At 42.5% G+C, this 25,519-nt stretch overlaps 1 protein-coding gene across 1 annotated transcript in view; it reads right to left on the bottom strand.

Moving 5' to 3' along the window:
* The window catches only part of LOC111966331 (semaphorin-3F), a 47,045-nt gene extending 31,452 nt beyond the window's left edge, over positions 1–15,593 (bottom strand). The window contains exons 1-13 of the mRNA XM_023990885.2: positions 15,306–15,593; positions 14,877–14,939; positions 14,617–14,736; positions 10,814–10,907; positions 10,583–10,702; positions 10,050–10,195; positions 9,568–9,682; positions 9,313–9,382; positions 7,697–7,841; positions 7,047–7,269; positions 1,693–1,781; positions 1,515–1,556; positions 1,251–1,408 (exon numbers count right to left, since the gene is read on the bottom strand). Coding sequence (XP_023846653.2) covers positions 1,251–1,408; positions 1,515–1,556; positions 1,693–1,781; positions 7,047–7,269; positions 7,697–7,841; positions 9,313–9,382; positions 9,568–9,682; positions 10,050–10,195; positions 10,583–10,702; positions 10,814–10,907; positions 14,617–14,736; positions 14,877–14,939; positions 15,306–15,461 — 1,541 coding nt within the window. The 5' untranslated portion in view covers positions 15,462–15,593. The remainder of the gene's footprint in view (positions 1–1,250; positions 1,409–1,514; positions 1,557–1,692; positions 1,782–7,046; positions 7,270–7,696; positions 7,842–9,312; positions 9,383–9,567; positions 9,683–10,049; positions 10,196–10,582; positions 10,703–10,813; positions 10,908–14,616; positions 14,737–14,876; positions 14,940–15,305) is intronic.
* Between the last annotated feature and the right edge of the window lie 9,926 nt (positions 15,594–25,519).

Below are 25,519 nucleotides of genomic sequence, written 5' to 3'. Positions count from 1 at the left end.
CACCGTGAAGCATGGAGGAGGAGGTGTGATGGTGTGGGGGTGCTTTGCTGATGACACTGTTAGTGATTTTTTTTAGAATTCAAGGCACACTTAACCAGCATGGCTACCACAGCATTCTGCAGTGATACGCCATCCCATCTGGTTTGTGCTTAGTGGGACTATCATTTGTTTTTCAACAGGACAATGACCCAAAACACACCTAACAGGCTGTGTAAGGGCTATTTGACCAAGAAGGAGAGTGATGGATTGCTGCATCAGATGACCTGGCCTCCACAATCACCCAACCTCAACCCAATTGAGATGGTTTGGGACGAGTTGGACAACTGTCTCTATAGGACTTCACTAATCTGGGCTTTATGGGAGAGCGGCCAAAAATAAGCAACTCTCGAGACAAAGGCACATGACAGCACGCCTGGAGTTTGCAAAAAGGCAAGTGAAAGACAGAGCATAAGACAAAAGATTCAGTGGTCTGATGAGACAACATTTTAACTTTTTGACCTGAATGCAAAGCGATATGTCTGGAGAAAACCCATCACCCATCTAATACCATTCCTACCGTGAAGCATGGTGGTGGCAGCATAATGCTATGGGGGATGCATTTCAGCAGCAGGGCCTGGGAGACTGGTAAGGATAGAGGGAACAATGAATGGAACCAAATAAAAGCTAATCCTTGATGAGAACCTGCTTCAGAGTGCAAACAACCTTAGACTGGGGCAAAGATTTACTATCCAACAGACCCCAAGCATACAGCCAAAGCAACCCTGGAATGGCTTCAGATCAAGGATGTGAAAGTGCTTGAGTTGCCCAGCCAAAGACCAGACTTGAATCCCATTGAAAATCTATAGAAAGACTTGAAGATTACTGTTCACCGCCGCTCCCCATCTAACTTAACAGAGCTTGAGAAAATCTGCAAGGACGAATGGGAGAAAATCCCCAAATCCAGATGTGCAAAGCTGATACAGATGACTCAAAGCTGTAATCACCGCCAAAGGTGCTTCTACAAAGTATTGACTCAGGGCTGTGAATACTTATGTAAATGAGATATTTCTGTATTTCATTTTCAATAAATTAGCAAAAATGTCTAAAAACATGTTGTTTTCACTGTGTGTAGACGGGTGAGAAAAAACATTATTTAATCAATTTTGAATTCAGGCCGTAACATAACAAAATGTGGAATAAGTCAAGGGGTATAAATACTTTCTGAAGGCACTCTATTATGTAACCCCCTCATTGGTGCTAAGGTGCCTCACCTCTTGGTGGAGGGGCTAAAGGCGGCGCATGTCTCCCCATCCCAGGCACAGTAAGGGTCTCTGGCCAGGCAGCAGTCTGAACAGGCCTTCCCATAGACGTTACACCTGTGCAGGGACAACTGGGTAAGCCCCCTCTCTGACGACACATACAGCTGTTGCTGTGGGTCAGAAGGGAAGAGGAAGGACAATCAGAGGCATACAAACAACAGCAACACAACAACAGCAGTAATCATAGATGAACAAGTGATAATTGATGAAACCTACCCTTTTTGATGATAACATCATAGTCTTAATAGGAGCTGGAGTCTGCAAAAAAGAACAACAAATAGGTGTTAGGAGAAGATAATACTGCAGAATGAAGCTTTTGGCTTGTCCCATCTCCCTTCTTGTATTAATTCATACTAGACAGTGATTTACATGAAATAGTAATGATTGTCATTACCCTGAACATTTCCACTTCCTCTAATGTGAGTTCTTCTGTTGTGCTAGTGTCTTTAGGAAGTACTATCACCTTTTGGACTGTCCCACGATCTACAAAAAGAGGGGAGAGCGGTTCATAGCGTACATAGTACCACAGATAGCCTAAATATCCTAGAAACATATTCAGAGAAGGTATGTGTGAAATGTAAAAATATAAAAAATCTAACACTTTTTTTTCATCGTATAAACGTTAAATAAAATATCATAAAATGGCGTAAATTCATAATCTAGATATGGTTCTGCGTGTGACCGTTAGGGGGCAATGCATTTCAATCTACAGCAGCCCTGGCTACATACAGGTCGTCACTAGTTATCACAGCCACAAAGTCCGCCTATTTCTACATTTCTCTTCTTAAAATGTTTTTTTTAACCCTAACCACACTGCTAACCCGAACCTTAAATTAAGACCAAAAACATTTTTATTTTAAGATATAGTCAAGATATAGTCAATTTTTACTTTGTGGCAGTGGTTACTACTAGAAACCCAACCAGACAGCGTTCACTTTACTGCCGTCCCCCACCCACTCAGCAACGATGGTATTAATGCCATTTTAGGTTCTCCGTTGTCAGTACGTACTTCATGTCCCACTTTTCATCAATGTGATGGCTCGTTGCAGTGATGTATGAGAGCGTGTTCATAAATGTCCTACAAGAGCGTGTTCATAAATGTCCAACAATCTGTTGTTAACGCCACGTATGCTGTTTGAGAGCTCTCCATCAGGGCCATCACGGTTCTTCGACATGGCATCTTGTAGTCTGGTTCTAGATATGCCATTAGGGTATTGAAGCCGACATCCTCTACCATTGACAATGGCTGGACATCAACAGCAATCATTTCTCTAATCAGCGATGTGATTTCCTTACTCCGTCCATTATCACACTCTTTCAGCAATGCACCTGTACTGCTGCTGTAGCCCAATTCCACCTGGCTAAGTTTGTATTTCATCACCTTCTCCTTTAACTTCTCAAAGTATTGCCATACAGGACTTCGCCGCTTTCGCTTCCTCTCCATTTTTCCAATTGTTAACGAAGATGACGTGTGGAACACTTTAATTATATCCATGGCAAATCATTTGAAAGACGCGTATCTTCTCCTACTTACAGCATTATTGCGGTACGTATTTATAAAATATATATATTTGAGCCTTTTAGATGAGGACCGGGACCTGTTAAACGTAGCTTTGTGATAGTACACAGATTTTTTATTTTGTACAATTTATTTTACAAAATTTACGGTTAGGGATTTTTTTCTAAAGGTTAATGATCCCAAATGTGTTTGTCTTTTTCAATTTACAGTTACCTTCTCTTGTTTTTCAATCAACAAACAAAACACATTCCACATTCACAGATGTGGCAGACATAAATAATAAAATTAAATATAAAACAAAACAAACCGATTTGCAGCAGCACTATCTGTGATCATCTTAGCTATTTCCAGTTTTAGCTGAGACAAGGAGCAAATAATGAGTTTTTACAGCACCTTACACAACATGTATATACACTAATTTCCCTAATCACCCCATTGACTCTGTCCAATTTGAAATATAGTTGAGTAGAGGAGACCAGAGTCTATCAAACCTGGGATCACTTGCGGAGGTCATAAGTAGGGTTGCACATTTTGGGGAATATTTAGAGGTGGAAACCTTCCGTCTGAATTAACGGGAATATATGGGAATTAACAGAAGTATATGCAAATTAAATATGAATACCATTTAAATGTAGATGTTTTTTGCATTGGATATATTTACCATATATGGAGACATAATTGCAAATGATTAAATCCTTCCAATAGAAATGTAAAAAACAATTTAGTTAAGAATTCAACTTTAATTAAATGAGTTTACTTTTTACATGGGAAGATTTTACTGAACAACAAAAGAAAGGGAATATTGAATGATCCCCAATGATCCATCGCATCTCTCAAAAACGTTTTCAACATACATCTGTAAAATGATAGTCTAGAAACTAAAGCTTTGGTTGTCTTCCTCTCAGGCTTCCATGTTTTCTCCCTGGACCTTCCCAATGTCCACCTCTTGAACATCAGACTCTGAGGCCTCATCTTCACTGTCACTTTCCAACCTTGTTGATGGATGGCTCGCTGTCATGCTCAAAAAGCAAAAGATTTGCCCAGATGGCCACCAATTTTTCAACCCTTTTATTGGTCAGCCTGTTGCGTGTTTGGTGTGTGTGTTCCCAAACAAGGACCAGTTGCGCTCTGAGGTGGCTGATGTTGGTGGGATTTGGAGGATGATGGAGGCAACAGGGGAAAGAGCCTCAGATCCACAAAGTCCCTTCCACCAGGTGGCTGATGAGGAAGGAATGGAGTTTTGCATCCGTATGTTCTCTCAGAAGTATAATTTGCAGTAAAAATAATGAAAAGTTAAATGTATCTGATTTGGATCATATGTGACCTTGTCATCTGCTGTTCGGATGGCCATGATTGTACGCTCTTTTTTTAATTGGTAAGCAAGCAATCTGCAAGGCCTATTGCTATACTCATGGTATTTCTGTTTAGTGACTATACTCTCCCGAGTATAGTCCAAGTTTAGTTTGGGTTTGGCTGCTTTAAGTTGACTCCAGGAGGAGCTGTCTGGGGATTGTTTATGTACTTTTTCGCAGCGTTCCAGCTCCCCCTCAAGATCTAACCTGTGTGCTTCCATTGCTTTTTTCTTAGAGGAAGCATATGCAATTAGATGACCTCTTAGTGTGGCTTTAGCAGCGTCCCACATTGTGGCCGGAGAAACAGGAGAATCTTTGTTGTCTTGTGTGTAGTTGTCTATCCATGTAGTAACCAATATATAGAATGCTTTGTTTGATAACTTGGAGGTGGTAAATTTCCAGCTCATTAACCTCAGGATGTTTTTACAGAGGTCAAAGCGGAGATGGACAAGGCGTGATCTGAAAGTGCTATGGGTCCGATTGTACAAGTGGCAGAATTTATGAAAATCGTTGCGATAAAAATCTAATCTATACGAGAGTAGGTGTTATGGACATTAGAGTAGTATGTATAGTCCATAATTGAGCTATTAGTCTCTCTCCAGATATCTATCAGTCCCATCTCTTTAGTAAGAGAGTTAAACATTGCCGATCTAGGGTTTGTGGTGGGGACTTGAGATGATTTGTCCAGGGTTGAGTTGAGGATACACTTAAAATCTCCAGCCAGCACTCCAAAGGAAATACAATGCTCATAGAACAGGGTTATCATTTTCGACATGAAAGCAGGAGTATCTGTGTTAGGGGCATATATATTTAAAATAGGAATTGGTTGCCCATATAGGGACCCAGATATCAGAATAAATTTACCCTCCGGATCAGATATGGTTTTATCAATGATGAATGGAACATGCTTATGGATAAGTATGGCTGTGCCTCTACTGTTTGATTTGAGAAATGGGAAATACAGCTGTCCCACCCAAGCTCTGTGGAGTTTAGCATGTTCAGTAACACAGAGGGTGGTCTCTCGTAATAGAGCAATGTCTGCTTTTTCCTTTTTGAGAGCACATAAACTCAGCAAAAAAAGAAACGTCCCTTTTTCAGTACCCTGTCTTTCAAAGATAATTCGTAAAAATCCAAATGCTTTCACAGATATTAATTGTAAAGGGTTTAAACATGCTTGTTCAATGACCCATAAACAATTAATGAACATGCACCTGTGGAACGGTCGTTAAGACACTAATGTAACAGTATAACTTTAAACTGTCCCCTCGCCCCGACACGGGCGCGAACCAGGGACCCTCTGCACACATCAACAACAGTCACCCACGAAGCGTCGTTACCCATCGCTCCACAAAAGCCACGGCCCTTGCAGAGCAAGGGGCAACACTACTTCTAGGTTTCAGAGCAAGTGACGTAACTGATTGAAATGCTAGTAGCGCGTACCCACTAACTAGCTAGCCATTTCACATCCGTTACACTCACCCCCCTTTCAACCTCCTCCTTTTCCACAGCAACCAGTGATCCGGGTCAACAGCATCAATGTAACAGTTTAACTTTAAACCGTCCCCTCGCCCCGACACGGGCGCGAACCAGGGACCCTCTGCACACATCAACAACGGTCGCCCACGAAGCATCGTTACCCATCGCTCCACAAAGGCCACGGCTCTTGCAGAGCAAGGGGCAACACTACTTCTAGGTTTCAGAGCAAGTGACGTAACTGATTGAAATGCTAGTAGCGCGTACCCGCTAACTAGCTAGCCATTTCACATCCGTTACACTAACACCTTACAGACGGTAGGCAATTAAGGTCACAGTTATGAAAACTTAGGACACTAAAGAGGCCTTTCTACTCACTCTGAAAAACACCAAAAGAAAGATGCCCAGGATCCCTGCTCATCTGCGTGAAAGTGCCTTAGGCGTGCTGCAAGGAGGCATGAGGACGGCAGATGTGGCCAGGGCAATAAATTGCAATGTCCGTACTGTGAGACGCCTAAGACAGCGCTACAGGGAGACAGGACGGACAGCTGATAGTCCTCGCAGTGGCAGACCACTTGTAACACCTGCACAGGATCGGTACATCCAAACATCACACCTGCGGTACAGGTATAGGATGGCAACAACAACTGCCTGAGTTACACCAGGAATGCACAATCCCTCCATCAGTGCTCAGACTGTCCTCAATAGGCTGAGAGAGGCTGGACTGAGGGCTTGTAGGCATGTTGTAAGACAGGTCCTCACCAGACATCACTGGCAACAATGGGCACCTATGGGCATAAACGCACCGTCGCTGGACCAGACAGGACTGGCAAAAAGTGCTCTTCACTGACGAGTCACGGTGTGTCACAGCATCATCGGACTGAGCTTGTTGTCATTTCAGGCAATCTCAACGCTGTACGTTACAGGCAAGACATCCTCCTCCCTCATGTGGTACCCGTCCTGCAGGCTCATTCTGACATGACCCTCCAGCATGACAATGCCACCAGCCATACTGCTCGTTCTGTGCGTGATTTCCTGCAAGTCTGTTACTTTTGATTTTGACACCCCTTTTGTTCAGGGACACATTATTCCATTTCTGTTAGTCACATGTCTGTGGAACTTGTTCAGTTTATGTCTCAGTTGTTGAATCTTAATATGTTCATACAAATATTTACACATGTTAAGTTTGCTGAAAATAAACGCAGTTGACAGTGAGAGGACGTTTCTTTTTTTTGCTGAGTTTAGTATCTTTTTCAGTCTTATTGCATGACCTAAATCATGACAGTTCCATGTCAGTAGATTTAAGGTACTAGTCAACGTCATCGAACAGTAATCGAACTCTAGTGCAAGTCATCTCTGGGAATAGGTGGATAATAGTTACAGCTGCTAGCTAGCATGACTCACCTGTGCCCAGGAAGAGCACCTCATACCTCCCGTCCACAGCATCCACCAGGTCCACCACGATGGAGGTGAATTGGTAGTCCACCCCTGTTCGGACCACCAGAGGGCGCTTGTGTATGGTGTAGACAGGGTGGTACATGAGGGGGTGCGCCCTCACAAAGTTCACTGCCTCATCCGAAAACTCCTTGGTGGAGCGGAGGCCCGGGGTGAACGTTCCTCCTGGACACTGTAGACGAAGAGGACAGAGAGCTCTGGTTGAACTGGGTCATGTTCAGTGGCACCAAAAATAAGAAGACCGTCTGAAACAGGGAAGAACTACTGTATCTGGACTTGGCCAATCAAAACTGCATGTTTCATTTTCCATTGCACAACGTTTTGCTACGATGTACATCAATGAATACGGCCGTCATGTAGCTCAACATGTTCTTGTGTGTTGGATCATGGGAATGATGTGATTTTGACCACACCAAGACACTGACAGTTTGACACATTGTTTCTTTTGATGATTTGTTGATCTAGATTTGACTCTATGATCAATAGCAACTTCAAAGCTACCCATAATTTGTTTGTTTATTAGGCTACTGTCTACTAGTAAAATGATCTACCATTCATTTTCGACATTCCTGGAGGCATTTAGTCCTGAGTGTACGTACCGTTCCAGGGCGAGGGTAGGGGATCTTTCCAGTGTAGGGGGTCCACTGGTAGTTGTGTCCATGCTTGTGTGAGAAGGGGCCATTGAAGACATTGCGAATGTCGGACATAGAGTACACACACACGGCTGAGCCCTTAAACACAGACCTAAGGAAGGAGGTGGAAAGGTGGTGGAAGAGAGTCATCAAAATAAACTACCCCAGTGGTGTGTATTTATGGATGCCAAGGGAAGAAAGGCATCCGAGCAAAGCGAAACAGCGCCCCTCTGTCTCTGTATGCGTAGCCCATCTATCTGATGCTGTCTGGTCAAAAAGAGTATGACATTGTTGCCGTCTGTAGCATTGAATGCAAAAGAAGCCAACGAGCATTTGGCCTCTCTTGATAATTTTTAAAATAAAATAATAGCCAATCAGCGTTGAGCTAAACTGAGTGAGCTCAACTGTGAATGGTCCTGGTGCACCAGAAAAAAGTGTCAAGGGAAGAGTGTCAAGGGACTTGTGGTTTTATTTAATTATTTGTACTAGCCAATGATTATAACAGCGATTCTGATACAACCATAAATTCATAAATTGTGCCCCTGGCCTGAGAGGATGGAAATTCAATATGAAGCTAAATGTTGGCTAATTTTAACTAGCTGGCTCATCATTCCCCATGAAAGGAAGGTCGGCTAGAGAACATGCATTTTAGCCAGGTAGCCTAGGACAACAAAAACTAAAAGTGTGTACTGTATGACAGAATCATAGACCATTTCAGCAACATGGAAGAGAGGAGGATGGCAATGGTGTTTCTCTACAAGTAGAGTGAGTCAAGTTTTTACTACTTTCACGTACGCACACACACAGGCACACACACACACACACACAAACACAGAAATCAGTTCCATGGACAGCCACATCATATTTAGCTTACGTTAATTAGACTGATTCAGAGGGGTTGGGTTAAATGCGGAAGGCACATTTCAGTTGAATGCATTCAGTTATACAACTGACTAGGTATCCCCCTTTCCCTTTCCCTAAACTGTTTTTGGTATATTTTAGTTGTAACTGTATTAGACTAAGCATAGGTGATTTGATGATGATGAAATATTGAAATTGATATGGTGCTGGAATAGTGGAGGCAGCTCCTTTTTTCTTTGAGACTTGCGGTAATTCTCCATGGTTCTAAATCAATAGTTGTTCAGTAGTCTGAAAATGTCGGAAACATTAACTTGCTTGAACTGTTTGTTACATGCAATATGCTTTGTGGACTTCACAGGACAGATGTTGCTCTCCGGTTTTGTGATAAACAAAGGTGTGGTTAAATGTATTAAGGAATATAAACTAACAGGTTGTAGGGCAAACAACACAATTATCACAACACATGCAATATGGCTTTTTTTCCCTGGCTTGGCTTCCCCAGTGATTTTACACGTAGGTTGTAATATGACTTTTTCCCGTGGCTTGGCTTCCCCAGTGATTTTACCCACGCACCGCTACTGAACTACCCCAAGGTTCTAGAACTTAATTTGTGGAGAACTACTGGGCGGGCAGGCTTTTGTTTTAGCCCGACACTAACAAAGGACATAGAATGTATGGTTGTGTAAAAAAAACATTTTGGAATGATTCAAGTGATATATTACCCCGCAGTGGAAAAGACAGCGTACACGACAGGATTGCGTTCGTCTTGTGTTGGCTGAATGAAGACATCCTCTGATGGGAAGCAAGTTGACAAAGGTGTTAACAGTGCCTTTTCTATAAACAAGTGTCAAAATAAGACTAAGCCTTCAATTCAATCAAAGCGTAAACATTCGGAACATTTTCCTTTATCTGCAACTGATTGAATTGCAGCCTACTGTACAGCATGTCAATGCCGCAGGAATGAAAAGCAGTCTCACTCAGCTCATCGAAATAGGTCTCCACACCATCACTGCCTATCACTGAGCACACCAGCCGAGCCTTCAGGAAGGTAGTCCACTTGTTGACCAGTGACCTCTGACCCCCATCATCATTCTGGGAAGGTGAAACAAAGTTAGGGGGAATTTACGTAAAATGGTAGATCATTCAATATCATCACCACAACCACTTGGCTTTCTAGTGTCCAATGGTTGTGCGTTTAGTAGGAACGAAATGGGAGAAAATGATTTGAAACTGAGGTATTACCCCCTAACTTGGGGAAGACGGGCTCATAGTGTCGGCTGGAACAGAATAAATGGAATCCAACACATCAAACACACGATTTCCATGTGGTTGATGCCATCCCATTCACTCCATTCCAGCCTTTATTATGAGCCATCCTCCCCTTCAGCAGCCTCCTGTGGTGTGTGTGTATGTGTCTGTGTGTTTGTGAGGTCAGGGGGGATATACGAGGGCCTCTCACCAGGCATACTCGGCCCACCCTGGCCAGGACACTGGGGCTGCCCCCCCCAGCCGAATCCAGGCTCTTCTCCCGAAAGAAGAAGTAGAGCTTATCATCGTTCCTCTCAGAGCTGTCAGGAATGTGCTGGATCTTCACAAACACAGGCTCTGGAGATGGAGACAGACATTAGTCAATTTGAGAAAAGAGGGTAATAGAGAACGAGAGAGACAGAGAGAGAGATTATTATTATTTATCTTGTTACCAGTGACCTTCTCCTAATCCCTGCCTACATGTACATACAGTATCTACCTCAACTACTCCAGTATCCCTGCAAATTGTAATTTGGTACTGCACTTTTGGGAAGGGCTTGCAAGGTAAGCATTTCGCTGTATTTGTGCAAGTGACAAATGAAAGAGAGAGAGAGAGACATAGAGAGAGAGAGAGACGAGAGAGAGAGAGAGAGAGAGAGAGAGAGAGGTGTGGCTGACTTTTTCTCAGGGCAAAATAGTAATGAGTTGCTCAAAGTGTCACCTGTGGGTCAGGGGCAAGCTTACCATTCAGCCAGCGGGAGTCATATTGCTCAGTCCTGACGGCAGGTCTGTCTCCCAGGGTTCTGAAGATGGCCGGGTCCGTGCCCATGAAGTCAACGTGGACCCCTGCATACAGATTCCCATCTAACAAAGAGGGAACAAAAGAGGAAGATGGATGATGATGATGGCTTTTGGTATTGTAAGTGAGAACTGTGGGGGGAACTGTTATGATGAACAGACAAGAAGAGGTCTCACTGATAAGGGCCACAGCATTCTCCTGCCGCGGATCGTAGGAACATTTCCCTTTCCCTGAGTCCACATAGCCAGGGACCAGCCTGAACAGGTACTCCTGCACAGAGAGGACAATACATGGATGTAGGTATGTTTCAGACTTGGCTTCAGATACTATTTTAGGTACTTCAATTACTTTTTATTACATTTCAAAACTAATATTTAGATAACCTTTATTTGAAAAAACAAATAGTTGAATATTGGAATGCATTTCAAAATACCATTTGGAAAGTATTGGCATGTATTTACAATTACTTAAAAATACATATCGTTGGAAGTATTTGGAAAACAAAATAGTTGTAAATGTACATAGTAGTTTAATTTCATGACCGCAGTCGATTTCCACGTGACCATTGAGTCACGGTAACTGGGCTTCTCCAAAACTGCGCTCTGATGCCACTTATGGTCATTAGTAGCCTACCAAACTTGCTAATGGCCTGGTGCTCAGCGCTCCATTGTCTCTCTAATCACACTGACATCAATGCAAATGTAATAGAAAAACAAATCAATCACTTCATGAGAGCCTTGGTATTCAGAGTTTGAGCGGAATAGGATCACCTGGTGTGCAGCGAGAGCCAGCTCCTCATAGCTGGTTGATGCATAGAATGAAATGAGTGTTCCCATAAGCCTATGTTGCACAACATTTCTATAGGCTATGCTATGCAAGAAAACAGAGTTTTAATGGCCTCTAAAAAGAACAGGTCACATCAGCTTTCTATAGGCTAGGGCCAATATTAAGCACATTGCTTCTCTTTACAACCGGAGTAGCCTACCTGGCTGGCATGTAAATGAACCAGAAAAGCTAGCATTCGCTATTCAATGACATGTATTTTATTCCTCTGCCCCTGTTCCGACTGGTACGTGATAATGGCCCATATTATCACTCGTGAATTAGAGGACGACCGATTGTGATTTTTCAACGCCGATACCGATTATTGGAGGACCAAAAAAGGCTGATACCGATTAATCAGACATTTTTTTAAATTTATTTGTAATAATGACAATTACAACAATAGTGAATGAACACTTATTTTAACTTAATATAATACATCAATAAAATCAATTTAGCCTCAAATAAATAATGAAACATGTTCAATTTGGTTTAAATAATGCAAAAACAAAGTGTTGGAGAAGAAAGTAAAAGTGCAATATGTGCCATGTAAAAAAGCTAACGTTTAAGTTCCTTGCTCAGAACATGAGAACATATGAAAGCTGGTGGTTCCTTTTAACATGAGTCTTCAATATTCCCAGGTAAGAAGTTTTAGGTTGTAGTTATTATAGGAATTATAGGACTATTTCTCTCTATACCATTTGTATTTCATATACCTTTGACTATTGGATGTTCTTATAGGCACTTTAGTATTGCCAGTGTAACAGTATAGCTTCCGTCCCTCTCCTCGCCCCTACCTGGGCTCGAACCAGGAACACATCGACAACAGCCACCCTCGAAGCATCGTTACCCATCGCTCCACAAAAGCCGCGGCCCTTGCAGAGCAAGGGGAACAACTACTCCAAGTCTCAGAGCGAGTGACGTCACCGATTGAAACGCTATTAGCGCGCACCCCGCTAACTAGCTAGCCGTTTCACATCGGTTACACCAGCCTAATCTCGGGAGTTGATAGGCTTTAAGTCATAAACAGCTCAATGCTTGAAGCATTGCGAAGAGCTGCTGGCAAACGCACGAAAGTGCTGTTTGAATGAATGCTTACGAGCCTGCTGCTGCCTACCATCGCTCAGTCAGACTGCTCTATCAAATATCAAATCATAGACTTAATTATAACATAATAACACACAGAAATACGAGCCTTTGGTCATTAATATGGTCGAATCCGGAAACTATCATTTCGAAAAGAAAAAAAACTTTATTCTTTCAGTGAAATACGAAACTGTTCCGTATTTTATCTAACGGGTGGCATCCTTAAGTCTAAATATTGCTGTTACATTGTACAACTTTCAATGTTATGTCATAATTATGTACAATTCTGGCAAATTAATTACGGTCTTTGTTAGGAATAAATGGACTTCACACAGTTCGCAACGAGCCAGGCGGCCCAAACTGCTGCATATACCCTGACTGCTTGCACGGTACGCAAGAGGAGTGACACAATTTCCCTAATGATAAGAAATTCATGTTAGCAGGCAATATTAACTAAATATGCAGGTTTAAAAATATATACTTGTGTATTAATTTTAAAGAAAGGCATTGATGTTTATGGTTAGGTTTGGTGCAACGACAGTGCTAAATCATCACCCGTTTGGCGAAGTAGGCTGTGATTCAATGAGAAATTAACAGGCACCGCATCGATTATATGCAACGCAGGACACGCTAGATAAACTAGTAATATCATCAACCATGTGTAGTTAACTAGTGATTATGTGAAGATTGATTGTTTTTTATAAGTTTAATGCTAGCTAGCAACTTACCTTGGCTTCTTGCTGCCCTCGCGTAACAGGTAGTCAGCCTGCCACGCAGGCTCCTCGTGGAGTGCAATGTAAGGCAGGTGGTTAGAGCATTGGACTAGTAACCGGAAGGTTGCAAAAACGAATCCCCGAGCTGACAAGGTAAAAATCTGTCGTTCTGCCCCTGAACAAGGCAGTTAACCCACCGTTCCTAGGCCATCATTGAAAATAAGAATGTGTTCTTAACTGACTTGCCTAGTTAAATAAAGGTGTAAAATAAAATAGATATATTTTTTTTTCGGCCAAATCGGTGTCCAAAAATACCGATTTCCGATTGTTGTGAAAACTTGAAATCGGCCCTAATTAATCGGCCATTCCGATTAATCGGTCGACCTCTATCGTGAATGATGGCCACCGTGTGCTGTCTAAGGCAATGCATTTTTTGGGGACTTTTTCTAATCATAGTCACATGCAGCCTACCCAATATTCCTATATGTTTTGATGAGGGTTGTATCACAACTAAAGTGGCCAAATAACTCTAAGCGTAGCCTATAGGCCTAGGACCCCTCGAACAGGGTCGGAGAGCCCATAGCCTACAGAGCCTAGGGAAACGTGTTATTATAAGCCCAGTCATTTGCACAATCAGGTGTGAAAACAGAGTTTTGACTGGATACTATTTAAAAGAAGTTAAGCACATTAATCACTGGCCTAACACAGTTTATCTGGACCCACGCAAGGTCCGAGTTCTCTTTATTATGTTTTACTATCCTGTGCAAATGTTGATTTGTGGTAGTGGGAGACAATGTTGGAGGCTTTGGAAATGACTCTATTGTGGTTATTTGCAGATTTAAAGTCATTTTTAAGAGTGAGCTGTATTGTGTCAGAAAAGCATCTTCTTCTTCTTCGGATGTCGTCTTCAAAATTAGCAAAAGCAACAACCTTATTATTTGCATTAGCGGTGACCACGGTGTTGATTTTGGTTGAGATCTTGTAGTGATCCAAGATTTCCTCATATGTACTGACAATGCATTGTCCAGTATGGCTGCCTTTGAACTGTTTACATGCCAGCATAATACTGCAAAGAGTCCAATCATGTAGGAAGTGTACATCCTTTTAGCTCAATTTTTATAGCAAGGTATTTGAAATATGTTTGGGGGAAAGATATTTGAAAAGTGTTTCAAATAGTATTCCAGGAAAGTATTTAAAATAAAAGTAATTGTTTTATGTGGTGTATTAAAAAATACTCAAATACACACAAAAAAGTATCTTAAATAACAAATACTCAAATACACATGCATTTGAACCCAGATCTGGCATGTTTGTGTGTGCGTCTGTCTGTGCGTGTGCATGTTTGTTTGTGTCCGTACCTCTGCTCTCCATCCTCTGTTGATGAAGGTGCAGATGGGCTTGTACGCCCCTGTGCCACAGGTGTACAGGTGTGTGCGATTCCAGGGTTCGATCAGACGCACAAAGTTTGCACATTCCCCCTGATTAGGACAGAGGGAACAGAGTTACAATCAATACACTTGACATACTGTGCATATTTACTGTACTACAAATAACAACAGTATTTGTGTAGCCCTTTTTATACATTAAAGCTAATGGTCAAGACGTAAAGGACACTAACCTGCCCACCCTTTCCAGTCATTCTACACTCTCCTTTCCTCTGGGTAGTGGCCGGCCAGTGAATCTGAAGGAAGAAGTGTAGAAAATGCAACATTTCAGATCTGGTGCATTGTATGATTTTCTGCGTGTAGACATTACATATTCTAAGCCTTAAAATAGGACATCATAAAGGCTCATACATGCTTATAAATAGGTCATAATAAAATAAAAGCATTATACCTGTGGACGTCAAGTGTGACTTATTTGCACTCATAGGCGTACAGATGGCTACAGTGGCTGAATATTTCATCAAATGTAATTAAACACAAGAATGGATGCTGGCAACTTGACTCCATGGCGGCCATCTTCGTCAGGGAAATCTTATCAGATAATATATGTATCTGTCTCTATGGAATTTTATCATAGGAGTCATCATAGTGTTTGCTCTTACTATGAGGGGCTCCTTGTTGATGTTGTGCATGTCCAGAGCCACCAGGTACTCCCGGCTGCCCAAGTAGAGACGGCCCTGGTCTTGGTCCATGTGCAGGATGCGGTAGTCACTGGTGTTGAAGGAGAAGGAGAAAGGCCGTGCCGTCCGCGTCTCCATCCGCTACACACACACACACACACACACACACACACACACACACACACACACACACACACACACACACACACACACACACACACACACACACACACACACACACACACACACACACACACACACACACACACACACACGTAGGGAGAGCGAGACAGACAAACAGACAGACAGACAGGAGAGAGAAAGAGAGAGAAACACAAAGACAGGCATCATTCATTTGGATCAGAATACATTTGCGGACAGGATATAGCTGGGACTTAGCTTGAGAAGCATGAAAGCTGGAATCCTTAATGGTGAAATTGCCACGTCCATTTGGGATATGACAACAATAAAGAAGTTACTGCAAACAACGAACACCTCGACATAATTGCACACGCGATAAAACAGCAGCATACAGTGCCTTCAGAAAGTATTCAGACCCCTTTACTTTTCCCACGTTTTGTTACGTTACAGCCGTATCCAAAAATCTATTAAATAGTATTTTTCCTCATCAATCTACACACAATACCCCATAATGACAAAGCAAAACCACGTTTTTAGACATTTTTGCTAATTTATAAAGAAAAAAACCCCTGATATCTAATTTACATAATTATTCAGACCCTTTACTCAGTACTTTGTTGAAGCATCTTTGGCAGCGATTACAGCATCGGATCTTCTTTGGTATGACGCTACAAACTTGGCACACCTGTATTTGGGGAGTTTCTCCCATTCTTAACTGCAGATCCTCTCAAGCCCTGTCAGGTTGGATGGGGAGTGCTGCTGCACAGCTATTTTCAGGTCTCTCTAGAGATAGTAGATCGGGTTCAAGTCCGGGCTCTGGCTGGGCCACTCAAGGATCTTTAGAGACATGTCCCGAAGCCACTCCTGCAATATCTTGGCTGTGTGCTTACTGTAGGTCGTTGTCCTGTTGGAAGGTGAGCCTTTGCCCTAGTCTGAGGTACTGAGCGCTCTGGAGCAGGTTGCCTGGCCTGCACCCTATTTCATAGCGCCACAATGAAATAGGGTGCAGGCCAGGCAGCAGGCTGTTAGCCAGCCTGTCAGCTTAGTGGAGTCTGCCACTAGCACAGTCAGTGTAGTCAGCTCAGCTATCCCCATTGAGACTGTGTCTGTGTCTCGACCTAGGTTGGGCAAAACTAAACATAACGGTGTTCGCCTTAGCAATCTCACTGGAATAAAGACCTCCTCCATTCCTGCCATTATTGAAAGAGATCGTGATACCTCACATCTCAAAATAGGGCTACTTAATGTTAGATCCCACACTACCAAGGCAGTCATAGTCAATGAACTAATCACTGATCATAATCTTGATGTGATTGGCCTGACTGAAACATGGCTTAAGCCTGATGAATTTACTGTGTTAAATGAGGCCTCACCTCCTGGTTACACTAGTGACCATACCCCCCCCCGCGCATCCCGCAAAAGGCGGAGGTGCTGCTAACATTTACGATAGCAAATTTCAATTTACAAAACCCCCCCGACGTTTTCATCTTTAGAGCTTCTAGTCATGAAATCTATGCAGCCTACTCAATCACTTTTTATAGCTACTGTTAACAGGCCTCCTGGGCCATATACAGCGTTCCTCACTGAGTTCCCTGAAATCCTATCGGACCTTGTAGTCACAGCAGATAATGTTCACATTTTTGGTGACTTTAATATTCACATGGAAAAGTCCACAGACCCACTCCAAAAGGCTTTCGGAGCCATCATCGACTCAGTGGGTTTTGTCCAACATGTCTCCGGACCTACTCACTGCCACAGKCATACTCTGGACCTAGTTTTGTCCCATGGAATAAATGTTGTGGATCTAAATGTTTTTCCTCATAATCCTGGACTATTGGACCACCATTTATTACGTTTGCAATCGCAACAAATAATCTGCTCAGACCTCAACCAAGGAGCATCAAAAGTCGTGCTATAAATTCTCAGACAACCCAAAGATTCCTTGATGCCCTTCCAAACTCCCTCTGCCTACCCAAGGATGTCAGAGGACAAAAATCAGTTAACCACCTAACTGAGGAACTCAATTTAACCTTGCGCAATACCCTAGATGCAGTTGCAGCCCTAAAAACTAAAAACATTTGTCATAAGAAACTAGCTCCCTGGTATACAGAAAATGCCCAAGCTCTGAAGCAAGCTCCCAGGAAATTGGAATGGAAATGGCGCCACACCAAACTGGAAGTCTTCCGACTAGCTTGGAAAGACAGTACCATGCAGTATCGAAGAGCCCTCACTGCTGCTCGATCATCCTATTTTTTCCAACTTAATTGAGGAGAATAAGAACAATCCAAAATGTCTTTTTGATACTGTCGCAAAGCTAACTAAAAAGCAGCATTCCTCAAGAGAGGATGGCTTTCACTTCAGCAGTAATAAATTCATGAACTTCTTTGAGGAAAAGATCATGATCATTAGAAAGCAAATTACGGACTCCTATTTAAATCTGCGTATTCCTCCATAGCTCAGTTGTCCTGAGTCTGCACAACTCTGCCAGGACCTAGGATCAAGGGAGACACTCAAAGCTGTTTAGTTACTATATACTCTTGACACAATGATGATGAAAATAATCATGGCCTCTAAACCTTCCAATGTATCTGGACCCTATTCCAACTAAACTACTGAAAGAGCTGCTTCCTGTGCTTGACCTCCTATGTTGAACATAATACAACGGCTCTCTCATCCAAAGGATGTGTACCAAACTCACTAAAAGTGGCAGTAATAACCCTCTTATTGAAAAGCCAAACCTTTGACCCAGAAATATTAAAAACTATCGGCCTATATCGAATCTCCCATTCCTCTCAACTTTTTAGAAAAAGCTTTTGCGCAGCGATCACTGCCTTCTGAGAAAAAACAATGTATACGAAATGCTTCAGTCTGGTTTTAGACCCCATCATGCACTGAGACTGCACTTGTGAATGTGGTAAATTACCTTTAATGGCGTCAGACCGAGGCTCTGCATCTGTCCTCGTCTCCTAGACCTTAGTGCTGCTTTTGATACCATCGATCACCACATTCTTTTGGAGAGATTGGAAACCCAAATTGTCTCTACACGGACAAGTTCGGCCTGGTTTAATCTTATCTGTCGGAAAGATATCAGTTTGTCTCTGTGAATGGTTTGTCCTCTGACAAATCAACTGTACATTTCGTTGTTCCTCAAGGTTCCGTTTTAGGACCACTATTGTTTTCACTATATATTTACCTCTTGGGGATGTCATTCGAAAACATTATGTTAACTTTCACTTGCTTGAGGATGACACACAGCTGTACATTTCAATGAAAACATGGTGAAGCCCCAAAATTGCCCTCGCTGGAAGCCTGTGTTTCGGACATAAGACATACAGTGGATGGCTGCATACTTTCTACTTTTTCGGACAAAACAGAGATGCTTGTTCTAGGTCCCAAGAACAAAGAGATTCTCTGTTGAATCTGGACAATTAATCTTGATGGTTGTACAGTCGTCTCAAATAAAACTGTGAAGGACCTCGGCGTTACTCTGGACCCTGATCTCTCTTTTGACACATATCAAGACTGTTTCAAGGACAGCTTTTTTGCATTGACGTAACATTGCAAACTTCAGAAATGTTCTGTCCAAAAATTATGCAGAAAAATTAATCCATGCTTTTGTTACTTCTAGGTTAGACTACTACAATGCTCTACTTTCCGGCTACCCGGATAAAGCACTAAATAAACTTCAGTAAGTGCTAAATACGGCTGCTAGAATCCTGACAAGAACCAAAACATTTGATCATATACTCCAGTGCTAGCCTCTACACTGGCTTCCTGTTTAAGGCAGGGCTGATTATCAGCTTTTACTGCATAACCTACAAAGCATTACATGGGCTTGCTCCTACCTATCTTTCCGATTTGGTCCTGCCGTACATACCTACACACACGCTACGGTCACAAGACGCAGGCCTCCTAATTGTCCCTAGAATTAAGATCTAAACCAGGCAAGAACTTGTCCGTGTAGACCAATTAGGGTTTCTAATCTCTCCAAAAGAGTGATTAATGGTGATCAATGGTATCAAAAGCAGCACTAAGGTCTAGGAGCACGAGGACAGATGCAGAGCCTTGGTCTGACGCCATTAAAATGTAATTTACCACCTTCACTAGTGCAGTCTCAGTGCTACGATGGGGTATAAAACCAGACTAAAGCATTTCATATACATTGTTTGTCTTCAGGAAGGCAGTGAGTTGCCTAAAGCTTCTTCAAAAAATGTTGAGAGAAAATGGAGATTCAATATAGACCAATATTTTTTTTTACATTTTCCGGGTCAAGGTTTGGCTTTTTCAAGAGAGGCTGTATTACTGCCACTTTTAGTGAGTACACATCCGGTGGATAGGGAGCCATTTATTTTGTTCAACATAGGATGGCCAAGCACAGGAAGCAGCTCTTTCAGTAGTTTAGTTGGAATTGGGTCCAGTATGCATCTTGACGATTTAGAGGCCATGACTATTTTCGTGAATGTGTTAAGAGATATAGGATTAAAAAACTTGAGTGTCTCCATTGATCCTAGGTCCTGGCAGTTCTGTGCAGACTCAGAACAACTGAGCTTTGGAGAAATAAGCAGATTCAAAGAGTCCGTAATTTGCTTTCGAATGATCATGATCTTTTCATCACTGCTGAAGTGAAAGCTCTCCTCTCTTGTTGAATGCTGATTTTTAGTTATCTTTGTGACAGTATCAAAAATACATTTAGGATTGTTCTTATTCTCCTCAATTATGTTGGAAAAATATAGGATGATCGAGCAGGGCTCTTCGATATTGCACGGTACTGTCTTTCCAAGCGAGTCGGAAGACTTCCAGTTTGGTGGAGCGCCATTTCCGTTCCAATGTTCTGGAAGCTTGCTTCAGGGCTCGGGTCTTTTCTGTATAGCAGGGAGCAAATTTCTTGTGACAAATGTTTTTTGTTTTTAGGGGTACGACTGCATCTAGGGTATCACGCAAGGTTAAATTAAGATCCTCAGTTAGGTGGTTAACCGATTTTTGGGTAGGTGGAGGGAGTCTGGAATGGCATCTAGGAATCTTTGGGTTGTCCGAGAATTTATAGCACGACTTTTGATGATCCTTGGTTGAGGTCTGAGCAGATTACTTGTTGCGATTGCAAACGTAATAAAATGGTGGTCCAATAGTCCAGGATTATGAGGAAAAACATTTAGATCCACAATATTTATTTCACTGGACAAAACTAGATCTGGGTATGACTGTGGCAATGACTAGATCCATAGACATGTTGGACAAAACCCATTGAGTCGGTGATGGCTCCAAAAGCCTTTTGGAGTGGGTCTGTGGACTTTTCCATGTGAATGAAAAAAAAAAAAAAATGTATAATATTATCTGCCATGACTACAAGGTCCAATAGGAATTCAGGGAACTCAGTGAAGAACAATGTATACGGCCCAGGAGGCCTGTAAATAGTGGCTATAAAAAGTGATTGAGTAGGCTGCATAGATTTCATGACTAGAAACTCAAAAGACGAAAACGCAGTCTTTTTTTTTGTAAATTGAAATTTGCTGTCATAAATGTCAGCAACACCTCCGCTTTTGCGGGATGCTCGGGGGTTATGGTCACTCGTGTAACCAGGAGGAGAGGCCTCATTTAACACAGTCAATTCCTCAGGCTTGAGCCATGTTTCAGTCAGGCCAATCACATCAAGATTATGATCAGTGATTCGTTCATTGACTATAACTACCTTGGAAGTTAGGGATCTAACATTAAGTAGCCCTATTTTGAGATGTGAGGTATCACGATCTCTTTCAATAATGGCAGGAATGGAGGAGGTCTTTATTCTAGTGAGATTGCTAAGGCGAACACCGTCATGTTTAGTTTTGCCCAACCTAGGTCGAGGCACAGACACGGTCTCAATGGGGATAGCTGAGCTGACTACACTGACTGTGCTAGTGGCAGACTCCACTAAGCTGGCAGGGTGGCTAATGCTGCCTGGCCTGCACCCTATCTCCTTGTGGAGCTAGAGGAGTTAGAGCCCTGTCTATGTTCATAGATAAGATGAGAGCACCCTTCCAGCTAGGATGGAGTCCGTCACTCCTCAGCAGGCCAGGCTTGGTCCTGTTTGTGGGTGAGTCCCAGACAGAGGGCCAATTATCTACAAATTCTATATTTTGGGAGGAGCAGAAAACAGTTTTCAACCAGCGATTGAGTTGTTAGACTCTGCTGTAGAGCTCATCACTCCCCCTAACTGGGAGGGGGCCAGAGACAATTACTCAATGCTATGTTGCGCTTGGTGACCTCTAACGTCGTTGGTGCCGATGTGGATAACAATATCCCTATATTCTCTACACACCAGTTTTAGCCTTAGCCAGCACCATCTTCAGATTAGCCTTTACGTCGGTTGCCCTGCCCCCTGGTAAACAGGGTATGATCGCTGGATAATTATTTTTAAGTCTAATATTGCGGGTAATGGAGTCGCCAATGACTAGGGTTTTCAATTTGTCAGAGCTAATGGTGGGAGGCTTCGGCAGCTCAGACCCCGTAACGGGTGGAGGAGAGACCTGAGAAGGCTGGGCCTCTGACTTCGACTCGTTGCTTAATGGGGAGAACCGGTTGAAAGTTTGTCGGCTGAATGAGCGACACCGGTTGAGAATGCCGAGAGCATTTCTTTCCAGAAGCCTTGAGAAAATTGTCCTGCTGCGGGGACTGTGCAGGGGGATTTATACTACTATCTGTACTTACTGGTGGCACAGACGCTGTTTCATCCTTTCCTACATTTAAATTGCCCTTGCCTAACGATTGCATCTGAAGCTGTGCTTGCAACACGGCTTTCCTCACAATAAGACGATAGTTCTCCTGTATATTATGAATACAGCGACTCCAATTAGATAGCATAGTCTTAATGTTACTACTTTGCTTTTCGGCTGGTGGAGGTCCTGTAGAACCATGTCCAGATAAAGCGTCCGGGGTGAAAAAGTTGAATGAAAAAAGTTGAGCAAGGAAAACACGAAGACGTTGGTAAATGCATTAAAAGTAAAAACTAAAAGGTTTAGCATTTGGCCAAGTAGCAACAAACAGTACGACAGCACGGAGACAAGGAACATATCGCCGGCATATCTCTCTCTTGTCTCTCTCTAATAGGCCTAAGCTTCTCTTTGTCCTTTATGTATATTTTTTCAATATTAATATAATTTATTGGATGTCTAGGCCTATAGGCCTATGTACGCAGTGCCCTGATGCATTTAGTTCTTAAATGTCTGACAGCTGAACAGTGAGGTGGACAAAAGGTGTTTAAGGAAAGTAAAAACCAAAGAAACAATAGGCTATGACGTTTTGATTATGCTACACATCGAAACACAATTAATTGTAATTTGTTATAGGCTATCTTTCAGGTCATAACTGTGTCTCATCTGGCCAGGTCGGAGGTTTCTTTCTCCCTCTCTTTCTCCTCTCAGATCTGAACGGGTCTCTCGGATCCGAATGGGCATGAATCTGTTTTTACAAAGGGCTTTTTCGGAACGCGTCTGAATGTCCTAGGGCCCATTCGGAACGGGTCTCTGTCCACATGTTTCTTCATGCTAGGAAAGCCAAGGGTTCATTCGGGTGGGAAAGCCAAGGGTCCATTTCGGAACAGGTCCACCTTCTTGGACCCGTGAAGACCTCTATAGCCAAGGCCCCGAAGCAGGTGGAGAGATGAAAGATGGGTTCAGCTGTCTCTCAACCAAGGCCTAAACTGCGTGCTTTAGTTTGTGTGTTCGTGTCTCTTTGTGTGTCTGTCAAGTCTCTTATTGTCTCTATTAGTTTGGGTTCTAGCTCAGAGTTTACTGGCCTGCCACAATGGGGATGGATACCATGCCACAATTCAAAGGAATGTGTTTTATGATCAACTGTCTAATATACCACAGGATAATGGCACTTCTCTATTGGACGGACAATTTCAATCCTCACATTCATGTGACCTACAGGTAGAGCAGCTTGTTGACTTTAGACATAAATCTCTGGTTATGAGAGTGTGAAGACAACGCCGCCCTCCAACTATATGAGAGCTGGCCCTAGTTTGGCTGTGGGGCCTTGGGGGGAGCAGTGACACAGACCATATCTATAAATTGCTCACGTTAGCCTCATACCAGACACACTTTGATCTCACGAGGTATTACTGCCCTTCCAACTGCTAACCTGTCTGGGCTCGGTCTGAAACGTTAAATACATAAAAATAGCTTGAGCCGTAGTGGTGTGAAGGTCACGGTCGTACACTATCCAAGGTTCTGGGAACAAGCTTTGGACGATGCTCAATGTAGAGAATCTTTTTAGACCTTTTCTTTTGAAAGATACCTACTGTTAACCTACATTGAAGCAGGACCTTGTTTTAGCTCAACTAAGTGCCAGAAAAAGACTAATAATTTGTGCTTGAAAACAAAAATGAAGATGCATCTTTTGTAGTAGACATGCATATCTTTATGGCAGATAATGTCTTCATGAAGGACCATACACTTACAAGAGTCTATGCATACCCTTAGTGTGTGTGTATGTGTGTAGTCTGTGTGTGTACACATCAAAGAAGAGAGTGGGCAGCAGAGAGGGGCATGTGAATGTCTTTGGTGCCGTTATCTGGCCCTCTAACTAGGTGGCGAAGTGTGGCCGTCTGTCTGTCTCTCTTGCAGCTGTGTGACTGATCCGCAAACAATCTGTAGAATTCCGTCAGTCACTGCTCTGCGGAGCGCCTGGGATTCTGTTCACTCGGTGTGCGTAGGTAGGCAGGGGGAGTGGCAAGGCAGCACGCTTCTATTCTCAGGACTTCTCTCATCCCATTATAAGTGGCTTTATCCCGAAAATCCACTATCTTTGGGCAAGAGTAGGACAGAGGGCTGACTGTTTGAAAAAGGACACACCTGCTGGCCATAAAGGTCAGAACTATTGGGGCCCTGTGAGGCTGTTTCTACGCTGTGTGGGGAACAGAAGGCTGTTGAGATGTACTTACGTAGAATATGCTGGATATGCATACACTACCTTGAACTACAGTATATCATACATCCTACAATCACCTAAGAGTAGTATCATGAAATGTCATGCAAAGGTCATGCAAAATTGGCGACTTAAATTACATTTATTGAGTGCCATTGAGTCTGACACATCGTTTCTGCTGGTTTGTGATAAGAGAATAGGGGGGAAAATGGGCTTATAAATAATTTCACTGTCCATAGCATTGTTCCATTTGTAAAGCCGTGACAATCTCACAATTTAACGATTCGGTTCCATTATTAAACTTTAAATCCAACGTTATCTTAGCCACATTGATCCGTAGGAACAAGAGTTCAATAACTAGAGTAGCCTACATTTCCAAACCGGATCATTCTGGATCACACTCTCATAGTGACCTTTAACCTTTCCATCTCACAACCTCCATCTTTTAGATTATAAATTAGCTTTTAATTCATCCCATTAATAATGGAACAAATATGTTTATCTTTTAACCAACAGCTTTACATGATGTGAGAATAATGAGGACAACCTAATGCTACTGTATTGGCCTACTGTAGGACGTCAGCAATAACCTAAATCTGAGGTTAACCGTGATGAGATGCTTAACCTGCTGAATCAAATTTTTGGGTTGTATTGTCTTTTCCCCTCTCTTTTAATTTACACACAGTGTAGACTTGATTAGAAGTTGTGTGCAGGCACTGGGTGTTTGGGGTATAGTAGTAGTATTTCAGGCCTTGCAAATCAAATCAAATCACACAAAAAAATGTATTAGTCACATGCGCCGAATACAACAGGAATACAACCTTACAGGGAAATGCTTACTTACAAGCCCTTAACCAACAATGATTTAAGAAGTTAAGAAAAACAATTAAAATAAGTGTTAAGTAAAAAATAGATAAGTACATTAAAAAAAATAAAAGTAAAAAATAATTAAACAGTAGCAGTAAAATAACAAGCAAGGCTACATACAGGGGGTACCGGTACAGAGTCAATTTGCGGGAGCACCGGTTAGTTGAGGTAATTGAGGTAATATGTACATGTAGGTAGAGTTAAAGTGACTATGCATAGATTATAAACAGAGTAGCAGCAGCGTAAAAGAGGGGTCTGGGTAGCCCTTTGATTAGCTGTTCAGG

This window comes from Salvelinus sp. IW2-2015, linkage group LG7 (assembly GCF_002910315.2).
Source record: "Salvelinus sp. IW2-2015 linkage group LG7, ASM291031v2, whole genome shotgun sequence".
Classification (NCBI taxonomy): domain Eukaryota; kingdom Metazoa; phylum Chordata; class Actinopteri; order Salmoniformes; family Salmonidae; genus Salvelinus; species Salvelinus sp. IW2-2015.
This window is presented reverse-complemented; position numbering and strand designations above follow the sequence as displayed.